The sequence below is a fragment of the Budorcas taxicolor genome, chromosome 5, assembly GCF_023091745.1.
Source record: "Budorcas taxicolor isolate Tak-1 chromosome 5, Takin1.1, whole genome shotgun sequence".
NCBI lineage: Eukaryota > Metazoa > Chordata > Mammalia > Artiodactyla > Bovidae > Budorcas > Budorcas taxicolor.
The window spans coordinates 163,180,677-163,194,711 of NC_068914.1; the positions used below are offsets into that span (position 1 = coordinate 163,180,677).

General features: G+C 68.1%; 1 protein-coding gene across 1 annotated transcript; it reads left to right on the plus strand.

Moving 5' to 3' along the window:
* Positions 1-6,902: 6,902 nt before the first annotated feature.
* On the plus strand, positions 6,903-11,666 carry TRABD (TraB domain containing). Its single transcript, XM_052639910.1, has 10 exons — positions 6,903-7,102; positions 8,207-8,273; positions 8,473-8,551; positions 8,761-8,927; positions 9,087-9,227; positions 9,607-9,717; positions 9,803-9,942; positions 10,128-10,300; positions 10,377-10,488; positions 10,575-11,666. Exons 1-10 carry the CDS (start codon positions 6,945-6,947, stop codon positions 10,750-10,752), a joined length of 1,326 nt encoding a protein of 441 aa, XP_052495870.1. The 5' UTR covers positions 6,903-6,944; the 3' UTR covers positions 10,753-11,666.
* Positions 11,667-14,035: the final 2,369 nt, after the last annotated feature.

Here is a 14,035-nt window from a genome sequence, read left to right on the forward strand (position 1 = left end):
GCCCGCATGCCACGGGGCTCAGCACCTTTCCCCTCCCCGGCCCCCTGGATGGCATCAGGGTGCTGGCTGGGTCCGGGGCTGGCCAGGACCCCGTGGAGCCCCGCGCCCAAAGGCCCAGAGCCGCCCCCTCCCCCCAACATCAGGCGCTGCGCTGTGAGATGAATTTATTTTTTTAGTTGATTCTGTTTGGGGCCTGGGATGCTGGCCTGTGAGGGGCCGGGAGGTGGCAGGATGACTCAGGGGGGCGCGGGGGGTGGGGTGGCACCTCAGCCTCTGGCCGCCCCTGCAGGGATGGGCGCCCTGGTGGGAGGGGCCGGGGCCCCTCCAGTCAAAGGTCAACATGCACTTTCTCCTCATACCCCGACACCTGTCCTTTATTTTACTATGGTTACTGTAACTAGCGAGTACGTTTATTATCTGGCGGCTCCGGATGCCTTTAAATCAAAGGATGTCGTGCGTGTGACTGTGCAAGCGTGCGTCCAGAGAGCAAGGTGCCAGCATGCCAGCGGGTGTGTGCGTGAGCCGGCAAGTGTGGAGCGTGTGCGTGAGTGAGCGTGGGGTGAGGCTGGTGAGGGCAGGAATCCAACGCAATAACCACGTCCCCTCCAGGCCACCAGCCCCCCACTCCCCCACCCGGCCCCCGCCCAAGGGACCCCGGCGGTCTGTGGGAGCCGCGGGCTGGCGTGGGCGGGGCTCCCTGTTACCTCAGCCACGGTGACATCGTGACAGTGTTAACAAGGTACCCAGCATATCAATAAAGATTATTCTGATACCCCTGAGTCTGAGTGCTCCGTCCCGCCAGAGGCCTGTGCTCCCGCTGGGGCTCGACTCCCTGCTCGGGGTGGGGGTGCGGGGGGTGGGGGTGGGGGCAGGGCACTGGGACACGCCCGCTGCCCTCCGGGGGCCCCGCCGCAGCTGAGCCGGCCCGGGTGAGTCCCCGGCTCGGTGGAGACAGAGTCGTCCCCCGGGAAGCCGCCCCCCAGTGGATGCCTGAGGGCAGGGCTGCCAGGCCTGCCCGAGGCAACAGCAAGGGCTGGCGGCACTCAGGAGGGCTTCCTGGAGGAGGCGCCCGTGTCGCGGGGACTCGGGGCAGGGGGCTTTCGGAATGCAGGTGGGGGTGTGGCCGGTCCCACGCATGCACCAAGGAGTCACGAGCCTCCCAGGCCCTGGCAGGAGACCCTGGGGGTCTGAAGGCAGGTGGCTGGGGCAGCTGGGCCAGGAGCCCCGGGGCTACAATCATGAGGGGGCTCAGCAGGGATTAGAGTGGGACCACCTGCTGCACCGTGTGGAGGGCCGACAGGAAGACCCCGGGCAGGCCCTTTCTGGAGCGGCCCTCCTGCGCGCGCTGTGGGTGATCTGTTGCCCAGGGGTGGCATCCTAATGGGTTTCCATCATCACTCGGGGACGGTGAGGCCCGAGATCAGGGGAGGCCGCCACTGCGCAGACAGCTCCCGAGCGGAGGGCCCCAGGCCTAGGCAGGAAGCAGGCGGGGGGACGTGTGGGTCCTGGGGTCTCCATGGGGATGGCACATGTGAGGCAGGGTGAGCAGGCTCAGGACGGGCAGGGTGAGCAGGCTCAGGACGGGCCGCGTGAGTGCTCTGGGGGCTTGGGCAGGGGGCTGCCCCTGGCTGCTGGGTGCCCAGCCTGGGGGACACCGAGGGCGGCACCAGGACACACACAAGGCTGAGAAGGACAGGGAGCCATGCTCCAGGCATCCTCCTGGCCTGGGAAGCTGTTTGCCGTCTCTAGGAACTGGCCAGCTCTGGGAGGGCCGGTTTCTCTAGGGTCACCACGGCCCCAGACGGCAAACAGCAGGGTTCCCAGCCCTGCCCCAGAAAGCACTCACCTGTACTGCTGCTCTCCCCCACCCAGCGTCCCAGGGCACGTGGTCCCTGCCCCTCAGGCTGGCACCGTCTCCACGTTTCTGGGGAAGAGACCCAAGGACCCACGCAGGCTGGGCCAGTCCCGCAGGTCACGCAGCTCTGTGGTGATGGTGACCCCAGCACCGGGGCCAAGGTGCTCCCTCCCCGGGAGAGCAGCTGTGCCCACCCGGGAACCCAAGCCACCCTGACATCAGGGCCCACCCACCCCTGAGGGCTGGAGGGCAGCCTGCTCTCCGCCTGCTCGTGCCCAGGCAGGGCCTCGCTCAGAGCAGAGGCGTGCCAGCCCCCGCGGGCGTGCTCACGCACTGTGCACAGGGAGCAAGGCAGGGCGGGGCGCCCGGGCCTCTGAGCCCTGGGCCGTGTCTTTGGCAGGACTGCTCTCTCCAGCCCCGTCCCTGAGCCAAGGCCGGCAGGACGGTTCGGGCCCAGGCTCCTCCAAGGCCTGGGCGTGTGAACTGGCCGGTTGCCCTGGTTGGCTGGGGAACAGAGGGAGTCAGAGTCCCACTGAGGCCGACCTCCTCCTTCGGGGCCGGGGGTGCACCTCGGGGGAGCGGGCAGAGGGCCCCCCACGGGAGCCGTCGGCCCATGACACGCGGTCCAGGACACACGGTCCACAACTGCCTCCTTGCTCTTCCCCTCCAGTCCTGGGCAGGGCAGTTGGGGGCGCCCTCCCTCTCCCAGGAGGAGGGGCATCAGGAGAACCTCGGATCGCACCCAGGACAGCCAGAACGGGAGCCCGGGCCCGCCTCCGTCACACCAGCCCAGCAGGGCCGTCTCAGCCAGGCGGCTCTCCAGCGGCTAAGGCCTGGAGTGAAGGGCAGCGCTCCAGCTCTGCTGTGTGGGTGGCCAAGGCGGCGGGGCGGGCGGAGCCAACCTGTGCCCTGCCAACCGGACAGGGAGGCTGGGCCCAGGCTGTGGGCCAGGAGCCTGCAAGGTAAGGGTCAGCCTGGAGCCGCTCCTGACAGCTCAGCCTGCCGGCCAGGAGCCCACCCTGCTCAAGGCTGGACGGGGCGTCTCAACTCAGAACGGGGGAGCGCCAGGGCGGGGCGTACCCCCTCCTGGAGCAGACCAGGCAAGGCGGATGGGGCCGGCCTCACTCTGGGCTCCCCGTCCGGCTGCGCGCCCCCAACCCCGTCCGCCCTGCCCCCGCCCGCACCTCCCCGGAACCCACCCGCCAGGCCGAGAGGGCGCCCAGGCACCCGCACGGGCGCGATCTGCGGTCTGGACTCTGCCCCTAGCGTTGCATTGATGGTTCTGCATTATAGCAGGCCGCACGAACATCCACTCCCTTTTACTGACAGGGAGCTGCGGCCAAAGAATTTTGGGGCGCTTCACAACGCCTCCCCACTACGGCGGCAGGCCTGGGACTCGAACCCACGTCCTGAGCCGCCGCTTAGCCCTCGGAGCTTGGCGAGGGAGGAGGGGTCGGGTGGCACTTCTTCGCGCGCGGCCTCCTGGGAAGTGAAGTCCTCGCCCAGTCGCGCGCAACCCCCTGGGAACTGTAGTTCGCAGGCGCGGGTCAGGCCCGCTGCAAGCGCAGGCAGACGGCGCGTCGGACTACGCTTCCCGGCAAACCGCGCGCCCCCGCCGCCCCGCCCCGGCCCGGCCGCGGCCCGCCTGGCCGCCCCGCCCCGCAGCTCCGGCCCGCCCCGTCCGGTGGGCGCCGCGCCGCATGGAGGCCGGCTGAGGAGCGCCGCCCAGCCCGGTACGCCGCGCGGCTCGGTCCCGGGCGGGGGGCGCGCGGGTCGGGGGCGGCGGCGGGGGCGGTCCAGGCCGGGCCGGTCAGCCCGCGGCGCGCGGCCCCGGCCCGGAGGGTCAGCGCCGGCCTCCGCGGGGCGCTCGGGCGCTGCGGGCCGGGGGCGGGGACCGGGTCGGGGTCGGGGCCGGGGCCGGGGTCCGCGGCGGTCCGAGCGGGCGGCCCGGCTCCGCAGGGGCGGCGGCGCGGCCTCGGAGGGGGCCCTGGGGCCTTCGCGGCGCCGGCGGCCTCTGCCCTTCAGGCCGAGGAGTCGGGGCTGCCATATGGAGCCCCAGAGCCCAGACTCCGAGGCCCGGCGCGCTCTACTCGCCTCGATTCCGGGAGCAGCTTTATTGAGATGTAACTTACGTGCCGCAAAGTTCTCACATGCGTCTCTGTGAAAACTGTCCCGAGAAAGAAAACCCAGGCTCATGGAGAGCAGCGAGGAAGTCCTCGGCGGACTTCGGGTGTCAGGACCACCGCATCCAGAGATGGGTGGCCTCCAGCTGACGTCCTCCGGGCTTTCGGGGTTCCCCGGAGAGGAGGGTGTAAGGCCACCGGCTCGCGGCGCCCCCGTGAAGGAGGCACTGTCTCCGGGCTCTCCCTGGCTGTCGTGCCCGCCCCCTTGTTGTGTGACTGGGAGGGAGCCCCCTGACCTTGGCGCCACTGGGCAGCCTTGCAGGATGGCGGTGATGCTGCGGTGTCAGGCCTCGGGCAAAACCGCCAGGAGAGGGTCCAGCGTGGTGGGCAGGAAGGCCCCCCTCCCACCCCGTGCCCCCATAGAGGTCAGCATGGGGACCCCACTGGGCAGAGTCCAGGTCCCAGGAGGGCTGGCCAGGTGTGCTAGGCCTCCAGCTCAGGTGTGACTTGACCCTTTACCCATATCCTGACCTTTGCCACAGCTCCGTGAAACAGCCTGCCAGACCCAGGGGCGTTTCCGGTGGCTTCAGAAGTGGGGGTGTAGGCGTGTAGCTTCAGGCCGCACTCTGCTGCCTCCCACTCGGTCGTTTTCCTCTGCAGCCTGTTGTCTGTCCAGTTTGGGATCCCCGACCTTCTGAGCAGGCAGGCCTAGTGGCCTGATGGGGAGCTGGTTTTTCCGGAAACTCCATCTGGCGCTGGTCAGCTCTTGGCCAGCAAGGGGATGCCAGGCTGGGGTCTGGGAGGCGTTTCTGGCTTCCTGATTTTTAGAGGCAGATGGGAGGGAATGACTGAGTGTGATCGTTACAGAACACCACCATTGGGGCTGAAGGGACAGTTTCCTCACAGTCCTGGGGACAAAATTCAAGACCAAGGTGCTGGCTGCCTTGGTTGCTGGGAGGAGCTCTTCCTGGCCCCAGACAGCTGCCTTCTCGCCATGCCCTCCCAGACCAGCCCTCCCGGGGCTCTTCCCAGGAAGGCTCTAGCCCTATCCTGGGGCCCAGCCTTGTGACCCTACCTCATCCGAGTCATCTCCTGGAGCCCCTGCCTCCTAATTTCATCCCATTGGGCTAAGGGCTTCAAAATATGAATTAGAGGGGCCACAGCCCAGTCCATAGCAGTGGGACCCTGGAGAGGAGATGGCGGCCCGTGGCCTGCCTCGCAGCCGGCGCAGCCTGCTGTCCTTGGTCTGTGCTGTGCGCGGCACTCAGCAGGCTGCTTGCTGCGCTAACACCGCGTCCAGCAAGAGCACCCGACATGGTCCCTGGCGGTCCCCAATGCAGGTGGGGCTCTCCCTGCCTGTGAGCCGGTGCGATCTCTGGTGAACCCTGCAAGGTGGGTCCTCTTGGGGGTCAGGGGCTGCCTGGCATTTGGAGTCTGTTTCCCCGGAAGTGTGTGGGTGGAGCCAGATCACGGCCACGCCCCTTCTGCGGAGGCTCCTCCTGAAGTAGGGCGGCTGGTCCTCCTGCCCCAGGGAACGACGCCGACGTGCCATCTGAGTGCGGCACATCGTGTGCCCATCGTGGGACGGCTGGGTGGCTGCTCGAACCACCGCGGCCCTGGAGGCCAGAGTTAAGCGTCTGGCCGCGCTGTGCCAGGTGGTGGTCTGAGAGCGGCCAGCCCTGCGGACGTCCCCCGCCGCGCTGTTGCTGACAGCCCAGCTGCCTGTTTGCCAGAGGACCGGCCTCGGGCCGCCCAGCTCAGGAGGCCTCCCCAGGCCGTGCTCCCTGAGTCCAGCTCAGCAGTGACAGCTGTTGGGGTGCGGGGAAAGTCCCTGGATCAGGCAGAAAGGTCTGCTTTGCGCCGGCTCCCCAAGGGCTCTGCGTTGGTGTCAGGGTTGCTGGGCGGAAGCCTGGCGCGGGCTCCCTGGGGCTGGGCATAGAGCCTGGGGTCTCCTGGGCACGGAGCCTGAGGTCTGCTGGGATGGGCTGCCAGGACCTGTCTTCCAGAGATCCAGAAACGCACCTGCGGTGTGAGGAGGTGGAGCCCGGGCCCTTGCTCCGCTCTAGGCAGCCAAGTGGTCGGTCCCGGCTGTAAAGATCTGAGGGTGCGTGGTGGTGGGAGGAGGGTCGATGACCCTCTGAGCTGGTTCTGGAGGGGTCCACCGGGGGCCCTGACTGAGGTTCCGGGAAACCAGACACTGTGAAGTGAAAGAAGCAGAGATGCTCTTAGAATCACGGGCTCTTGGCTCTTTCCGCCTGATCCCTCCCAGGCCAGGCACCCCCGGGGGCACCCCCGGGTCCTGGGTCCGGGTGCTGTGGTCGTGGCCCAGCTGTCTGGGGGCTCACAGCCCGTCTGCCCCCAGGGACAGAGGGTGGGTCTGGGAGGCCGACCAGACTGTGGCCCCCCAGGCCCGGGGGAGGGAGACTGAGGCTCGCTGGCCTGCTTCCCGCCGGCTGTCACACAAGCTCCCTGGGACAGCAGGGACGCTTCCTGAAGAAGCTTCTCTGCTGCTCTGGCACCTCGTGTGAAGGGGACCCATGGGCTCTCCTGCGCCAGCTCAGGAACCTGAGAGGAGGGCGGGCCAAGCCGGGCGCCCGCGGACGCAGCTTCCTGTTTCTGTTCCTGTCGGGCCTTTGGTCTGTGAAGTGGGATGGAGGCGGCCCTGGGGCTGGTGAGGCCAGTGAGCCGCCCTCCGTGGGGACCAGGCGCCCCAGCACAGCAGCTGCTCCGGGTGGAGGGCGCTGGGGCCCGGCCCACTCAGATCCCACGCTGGCCTCCCACCCCCCACAGAGGCCCCCGGCTCTGCCTGCCGCTCCTCGGTCGGGGCCTGTCCATCCCTCTCGGGACCCTTCCCCTGACTTCATTCCCAGGAGCCCCAGGCCGGGACGCTGGCTCTCCGAGCGGGGCTGGGAGCGGAGCCCAGATGAGAGTTGGGCCCGGTGCACGAGGGGGAGGAACTGGATCTCATGTCGTGTTTATTCCATCGTCTCTATTTCCTCTTTGTTGTGAAACGAGCTGACGGGGCCTTGGGCATGTCCTGCTGCCTGTGTGGACCTCCCAGGCACACCCTGCGGTTCACGTGTGGCCGCACAGACGCGAGAGCCCACACCACCACCAAAACCAGGTCCGAGCTGCTCCTTGTGTGGCGGTCCCGCCACCTGTCAGACCCTCCAGTGGGCTCAGCCTGGGGGTGCCCTGCAGGACCCCAGCTCTAAACTCAGCTGGAACTGAGGCTCTCTCAGTTTCTGATTTGTTCCCAGCGGCACCTGGGGAGGCCCAGGTGACGGCTGTGCGCCAGGCACTGCTTCTGTCCTCAGTGAGGAGGGACAGAAGGCCACGCTCCAGCCCCTGAACCCCCACCCCGTCCCTGACCCCCCAACACCCCCACCCTGACCCCCACCCTGTCCCCTGACAACCCCACCCTGCCCTGACAACCCCACCCTGCCCCCTGATGCCCCCACCCTGTCCCCTGACACCCCACCGACCCCATTCCTGACCCCCAACACCCCCACCCTGCCCCTGATGCCCCACCCTGCCCCAACACCCCCACCCTGTCCCCTGACACCCCACCCACACCATTCCTGACCCCCCACCCTGTCCCTGACCCCCCACACCCCCACCTGCCCCCAATGCCCCACCCTGCCCCGACATCCCCACCGCCCTGACCCCTGGTGTCCTCGGGTGAGAACAGCCTCCCTGGGCTCCAGCCCCCAGCTGCCCTCTGGTAGGAGCAGTGCAGAGGCTCATGGACGACCCGGGGGACTTGGTTTCTCAGTCAGCTTCTTAGAAGGATGCTGGATTCCTCCTGCGTCTGTGCTCACACCCGTGTGAGGCTCACACCCGTGCCAGCGCTGCTGGGACGCGTGCGTCACCGCCCGTGAGAGCAGGGCTGTGGCCACGCAGCCTCCCTCGCCAGCTCAACACAGACTCTCTCCCGCCGCTTGGTGTCACTCTTTTAGGGAATGTTATAAATTGTGTTTTTGTTCCTAAGTCAAAACGGAAGCACCCAGGTCTAGCCAACTCCCCCATGGGGTGTGCCCCTGCTGGGCAAGCGGAGCGGGTGTGTCCCCGCTGTGGGCAACTCCAGGCTCGCTGCCCTGGCATCCCCGCTCCATGCCCAGGGCCCAGGGCCTGCCCACAGGTCGTTCCAGATGCCGGAGCCCCTGGCACATTGAGCCCCGTGCCCAGCCCTAGGCCCCAGGTGAGGACATGGCCCCTGTTTCCTCAGGCTTCACGCGTCGGTGCCAGAGCCGCTGCCAGCCATGGAGGAGCCGGAGGAGCAGCCGCCCCGCGAGGTCAGAGGCCCGGTGGCGGGTGCGGGGGCTCCCGGGGTCATGCCAGCTCCTGTGCCCAGAGGCACCTCACCAGTTTTCCGACTGTGTTGCTGGCCAGCTGAAGGCCTTGCCAGGCGCCACTGGGAGCGTGTTGGGGGCACATGGCCTGCGGTCCCACAGCCCAGGGGCAGCACAACCTCAGCGCTTCCTCCCTCCGCAGGCCGACACAGAGCCCGTCGTGACTTCAGGGGCCTCAGAGGCAGTGCCCAGGGTGCTCCCCGGAGACCCCCAGAACCTGTGTGCGTGCTCCCCAGGGTCCCTGTGGGGTGGGGCTTGGGCAAGGTCTTGGTGGGCTGGGGGCTTCAGAGTCGCAGCCTCTCCTGGGCCCCTCGGCAGCCTGGGGCTCCTACCCCAACGCTCATCCTGGTGGGTGAGGACCAGCAGCTCGAGACTGGGAGGGACCCCCGTGTGGGCGGGCGAACCTGAGCTGGGCCTTGCTGTCCCGCAGCCGACGTGGATGCGTTCAACCTGCTGCTGGAGATGAAGCTGAAGAGGCGGCGAGAGCGGCCCAATCTGCCGCGCACGGTGACTGAGCTGGTGGCCGAGGACGGGAGCCGGGTGTACGTGGTGGGCACGGCCCACTTCAGCGACGACAGCAAGCGGGACGTGGTGAAGGTGAGGCCGCAGGGCAAGCAGACCTGCCGCCCCTTCCCTTGCTGGGCTTCATGTGCTGAGCTGTTGTGCGCAGCGGCGAGCCGGGGGTGGGGTCGCTGCGGGGCGGGCGCGTCCGGGGCGGGGGTCGGGCTGGCCCCTGAGCCGGCGTGTCCGCGGCAGACCATCCGGGAGGTGCAGCCTGACGTGGTGGTGGTGGAGCTGTGCCAGTACCGCGTGTCCATGCTGAAGATGGACGAGCGCACGCTGCTGCGCGAGGCCAAGGAGATCAGCCTGGAGAAGCTGCAGCAGGCCGTCAGGCAGGTGCGGCCGCCGGGGCGGGCCGGGCCCGGGGCCTGGGGCTCTGCCCGAGGGGCCGCAGGATAGCCGGCTGGCCTCCAGCCCCGAGGCGGGAGCTGCTCCGGCCCCGGGGAACCCCGGGGCGCTGGCAGGTCATTTGGGTGGGGAGGGGGCTTCAGTGTGTTCTGGACCCCGAAGCCGAGACCCCCACTGCGTGTCCCTCCCCAGGGACACAGCACCAAGGGAGGTGTGGGCAGCGGACTTGTGTCTGGGGCGGAGGACCGAGGGCAGGGGGCTCCGTGGGGCCGCGGGGTAGACACGCCCCCTGGCTGCCTGCGGGAGGCCAGCCCCGCCCAGCCCCAGCGCCAGGCTCCGCCCAGTTGACCCGCACCCGCACCCGCAGAACGGCGTTGCCTCGGGGCTGATGCAGATGCTGCTGCTGAAGGTGTCCGCCCACATCACCGAGCAGCTGGGCGTGGCCCCCGGCGGCGAGTTCAGGGAGGCCTTCAAGGAGGTGGGCCCGGGCACGACCTGGGGCTGGGGCTCGGGAGCCGCCCCAGGGTCCCCCACCGACACCGCACCATCCCGCCTCCACCCAGGCCAGCAGGGTTCCATTCTGCAAGTTCCACCTGGGCGACCGGCCCATCCCCGTCACCTTCAAGCGGGCCATTGCCGCCCTCTCCCTCTGGCAGAAGGTCAAGTTGGCCTGGGGCCTGTGCTTCCTGTCGGACCCCATCAGGTAGGTCTGCTCGGCCTCCCAGCCGGGGAGGCGGCCAGCAGCCGGATGCGACCCACAGTGACCGCCCCTGTGAGGCTGGCCCGGCCCGCCCTGCCGTGAGGCCTGCTCCCCGAGTTCCTGGGCATCCCGGTGTGGGGGGATCCCCGCCCTGGGCCTGCCGCCCAGCGCCGGCCGCCTCCCCCCAGCAAGGACGACGTGGAGCGCTGCAAGCAGAAGGACTTGCTGGAGCAGATGATGGCGGAGATGGTGGGCGAGTTCCCCGACCTGCACCGCACCATCGTGTCCGAGCGCGACGTCTACCTGACCTACATGCTGCGCCAGGCCGCCCGCCGCCTGGAGCTGCCGCGCGCCTCCGACGGTGAGCACAGGGCCCGCAGGCACGGGGCCCCGCGGGGGGCGGGGGTTCTCGGGTGCTCATGCGTCTCTCACCCCAGCCGAGCCCAGGAAGTGCGTCCCCTCCGTGGTGGTGGGTGTCGTGGGCATGGGCCACGTCCCCGGCATCGAGAAGAACTGGACCACCGACCTCAACATCCAGGAGATCATGACGTGAGTGCTGCGCCCCCCCACAGAGCCGGGCTGGGGGCTGGGACCGCCCCCCCCCCCAGCCAGCCCAGCCCACCCTCCCTCCCCAGCGTGCCCCCGCCGTCCGCCTCGGGCAGAGTGTCCCGCCTGGCCGTGAAGGCCGCCTTCCTGGGCCTCCTGGGCTACGGCCTCTACTGGACAGGGCGCCGCGCCGCCAGCCTGCTCCTGGCCCTGCCCGCCGCCCGGCACTGCCTGCAGAGGCTCTCCGACGCCTGGCCGCGCAAGTAGCAGGACAGACGGAGCCAGCGCGTCCTTGCGGAGGGGCCCCCGTGGGGGTCCCGGCCCAGCCTCGCCCGCCCGCCCCCAGCCCGCCCAAATAAAAGAATCGGGTCACTGTCTGAGCTCCGGCCTACCCGCAGCCCCTCCGCCCTGCCCCTCCCCCGTGGGCTGTTAGGAGGCTCACGCGGGGCTCGGGAGTCCAACCGGCCCCTTCCTCTCCGTGCCTTCTCTCCGAGGCGGGCGGCGGGGGTGTCTCACGGGGGTTAGGCCGCTCCCAGGGCGGGCTGGGCTGTGCAGCCTTGGGGTGTCCCCTGGGAGCGACTCCGCTAGGCTCAGGCCCCCAGGAAGCGCCAGCAGCAGCTCTGCCTGCAGAGATTTTGTGTTTGGGGCTTTTAAAAATGTCTGAAACTTTTTTACTCAGGTAATTTTAACTTAAACTGAAGCAAATGTCAGGAAATACTAGCCTTAAACCTGGTTGGGACAGAGAACGTCTTTTTCTTGAGTCTCAGTCCTGGGAAGATGAGCATGTGGGCAGCCAGGCCAGCCCCGTGCCTGCCTCCAGCTGCTGGGGTCCTGGGCCCAGGACTCCACCCTCTTGGTGGCTGACCTTGCTTCCTGTGCGGCTGGCGGAGGGACCTGGGGTCGCCCTTTGCCCTCTGGACAGATGGTGGCTGCCAGCAGGGCGTCCGCCTTGCACGGGACCCAGTCGGGCCCAGTTGGGCCCCACACAGCACTTGCCTCGTCGCCGCCTGTCTGCGTGTCTCCTGCGTAGCGTCTGGGGCCCACGGCCACGTCTGATTGTGTGTGTGTCGACTCAGTGTCCAGATAAGGTGAAGTCCACACCACGGGCTGGACCAGGTTGTTGTCACTCACATGCTCCTATACCCGTCTCTCAGAAACTGAAATAAAATCTAATTTTGGAAGCCGTCTTGTGAAATGTGTGGGAAGGGGGCGCCAGTGACAGGCGGGTCGGGGAGGCACCAGCGTGCTGGTGGCTCCCAACCGCCCCCTCCGCACTGCCATGGGGCCCTGCCCTGACCCTGCGGCCCACCCTGCAGTGCCGCCCAGCCCAGCCCATCCAGGAGGAGGTGGGCCGGGACCTGCAGCTCAGATCTGCCCAGGAAGCCCAGAGCGGAGAGGAGCCTTCCCCCGGGAACACGTGCTCAGCTACATGATGGGGTGCTTCTGCCCCAGGCCAGCTCAGAGGAGCAGTGTCGAAGGCCCGTAAGGGTGGCCAGAGGGCACAGTGAGCCGGGGGCCCCCAGGGCTACTGGGCCTCCCCCTGCCGGAGGTCTTCTCTCCACTGGTGCAGGCAATGGGGCTGGGACCCTCAAGGCCTGGCCTGGAGTGGGGAGCAGGAGGGACCAAGTGGACTCTGACCCTTCATCCCACAAGTCTGCATCCTGCAGGCCTCTTGCTGCCCGTGAGGACCCTGCGGGGTCCCTCCAGCCCCAAGTTGGGGGACAGCTGGGCAAGGCAGGAGGGCAGGAAAGCCAAGGCAGGCGGTGAGGGCTGGATGGGACCCACCGGGGCAGTGGAACGGAAGTGGGAGGAATCCAGGGCGGAGGCAGCCTCTTCCAGAGGAGGAGGAGGCCTGAGGGTGAAGGAACAGTGACCAGGTCGTGAGTTACCTGCTGGGTCACCTGCTGGGTCACCTGCAGGCCCTTCTCGGACCCTGGTCCCCCGAGAGCTCTGAGCCCTCCTGGCTGCGTCTCCTGGGGAGGGGCCACTCTCAGATCCCGGTGGCATGTGTGTCAGCCTGCTAGGGAGCCTGCGCCCCCTTCCAGGGTGCAGCCGGCAGCCTGAGGGTGTAGAGACAGTTTGTGTGTCACGCTGGTGAGAACGAGAGAGATGTCAGCGTCGGAGGTTGGGAGGGAAGGCCAAGGCCAGGCCCCCCTGCCCAGAGACCACGCTCAGGTGTCAGCTTCTGGGGCCCAAAGGCCAGGAGGAACCACAACACCAGACACGAGTTAGGTATAAAATAAGCCAAGCCCAGGCCTGGAGAGCTACTTTGAATCTTCACCCTGGGAATTTTAATGTATCCAATGCAAGTCTGTATTACATTGACAAGCAGAAAAGCAACAAGGTTTCATCTTTCAAGTATATGACAAGTACTTGGAGGAGAGTGGACTGACCAGACCTCGGGAGAGGGGACTGTGCGTCCACCCAGGCATTCACACAGGAGGTGCTGGCCTCCCTGCCCCGACTCGGCTCCTCTGCGAGGGGGGCACGGCCAGTGGAGACTCGGGGGCAGGGGGCGCTGGACTCTGAGAGGCGCCGGCAGAACTAGAGACTGGGTCCCATGACCTCGTCAGAGAACACAGGCCAGGGGTGGCCAGCGCGGCAGGCCTGAGCCTGGGGGCCCCCACGGGTGACCCCTGAGCCTGGGGGCCCCCCACGGGTGACCCCTGGCTGGGGCCAGAGCACTCGGGGGGCCTGGCCTCCCAGCCCAGCTTGCTCACCACGCTGCCAGCGGACCTGCCGGACACAGACAGCCACATGCTGCAGACCTGCTGCGATGACCGTGTGGACCTCCTGGACCAGTTTTACTGGCCGCCCCTTAGCCTGTCCTTGGCCGCAGGTGAGTGCCTGGGGGGCTGGGGGCTCTGCTGATACCCCCCTGCCCACAAGCACCCCGTTTTGCTGACATGCTTTCCAGGCTGGGGGCTGGGGAGAAGGCTGAGGCCCCAGAGACCCATCTTCTCGGCCTACCACTGCCAGCCTGCGTGCTCTGGGAAAGGACGGTGCTCCCAGGGGTCTGGGGGCCGAGGGGGCCAGGGTCCATAATGGGAGTACAGTCAGGGCCACACAGGGGCACCAACAACGGGGGGCTGTGCGTGTGCACCCAGGCCCACAGGCCTAGGAGGGCCCGGCCTCAGTCAGCGCACCTGCCTGTCAGCCGAGTTTCCACAGAGAGGGGCCAGGAAGGGGCCTGTTCAGCCCCACACAGCAGGGCCGCGTGGACCCACCTGTACAAGACGGACTAGGAAGGTCCAGAGGCCGGGCGGCCAAACGGGCAGGCAGAGTCAAGGCTGCAGGGCGGGGAGAGCCACTGCCGCTCCCGAGTTGACCTGCTGGGACCACTGGAACCAACCCGATGTTCCCTCTGCTGTGCGCGGCCAGCAGGACACAGAGCCTGGCACCCACAGGCTCTCAAAACCCAGGCCCACCAGGTCCCAGAGTGTGGGCAGGGCAGGGCCGAGGGCGGGGGCAGGAGGCGGGCCAGGAAGAGGGGGAGCTCAGGCTGGTCTCTCAGGCAGTTAGGAAGGAGGCTGGGCACAGAGGACTCTGC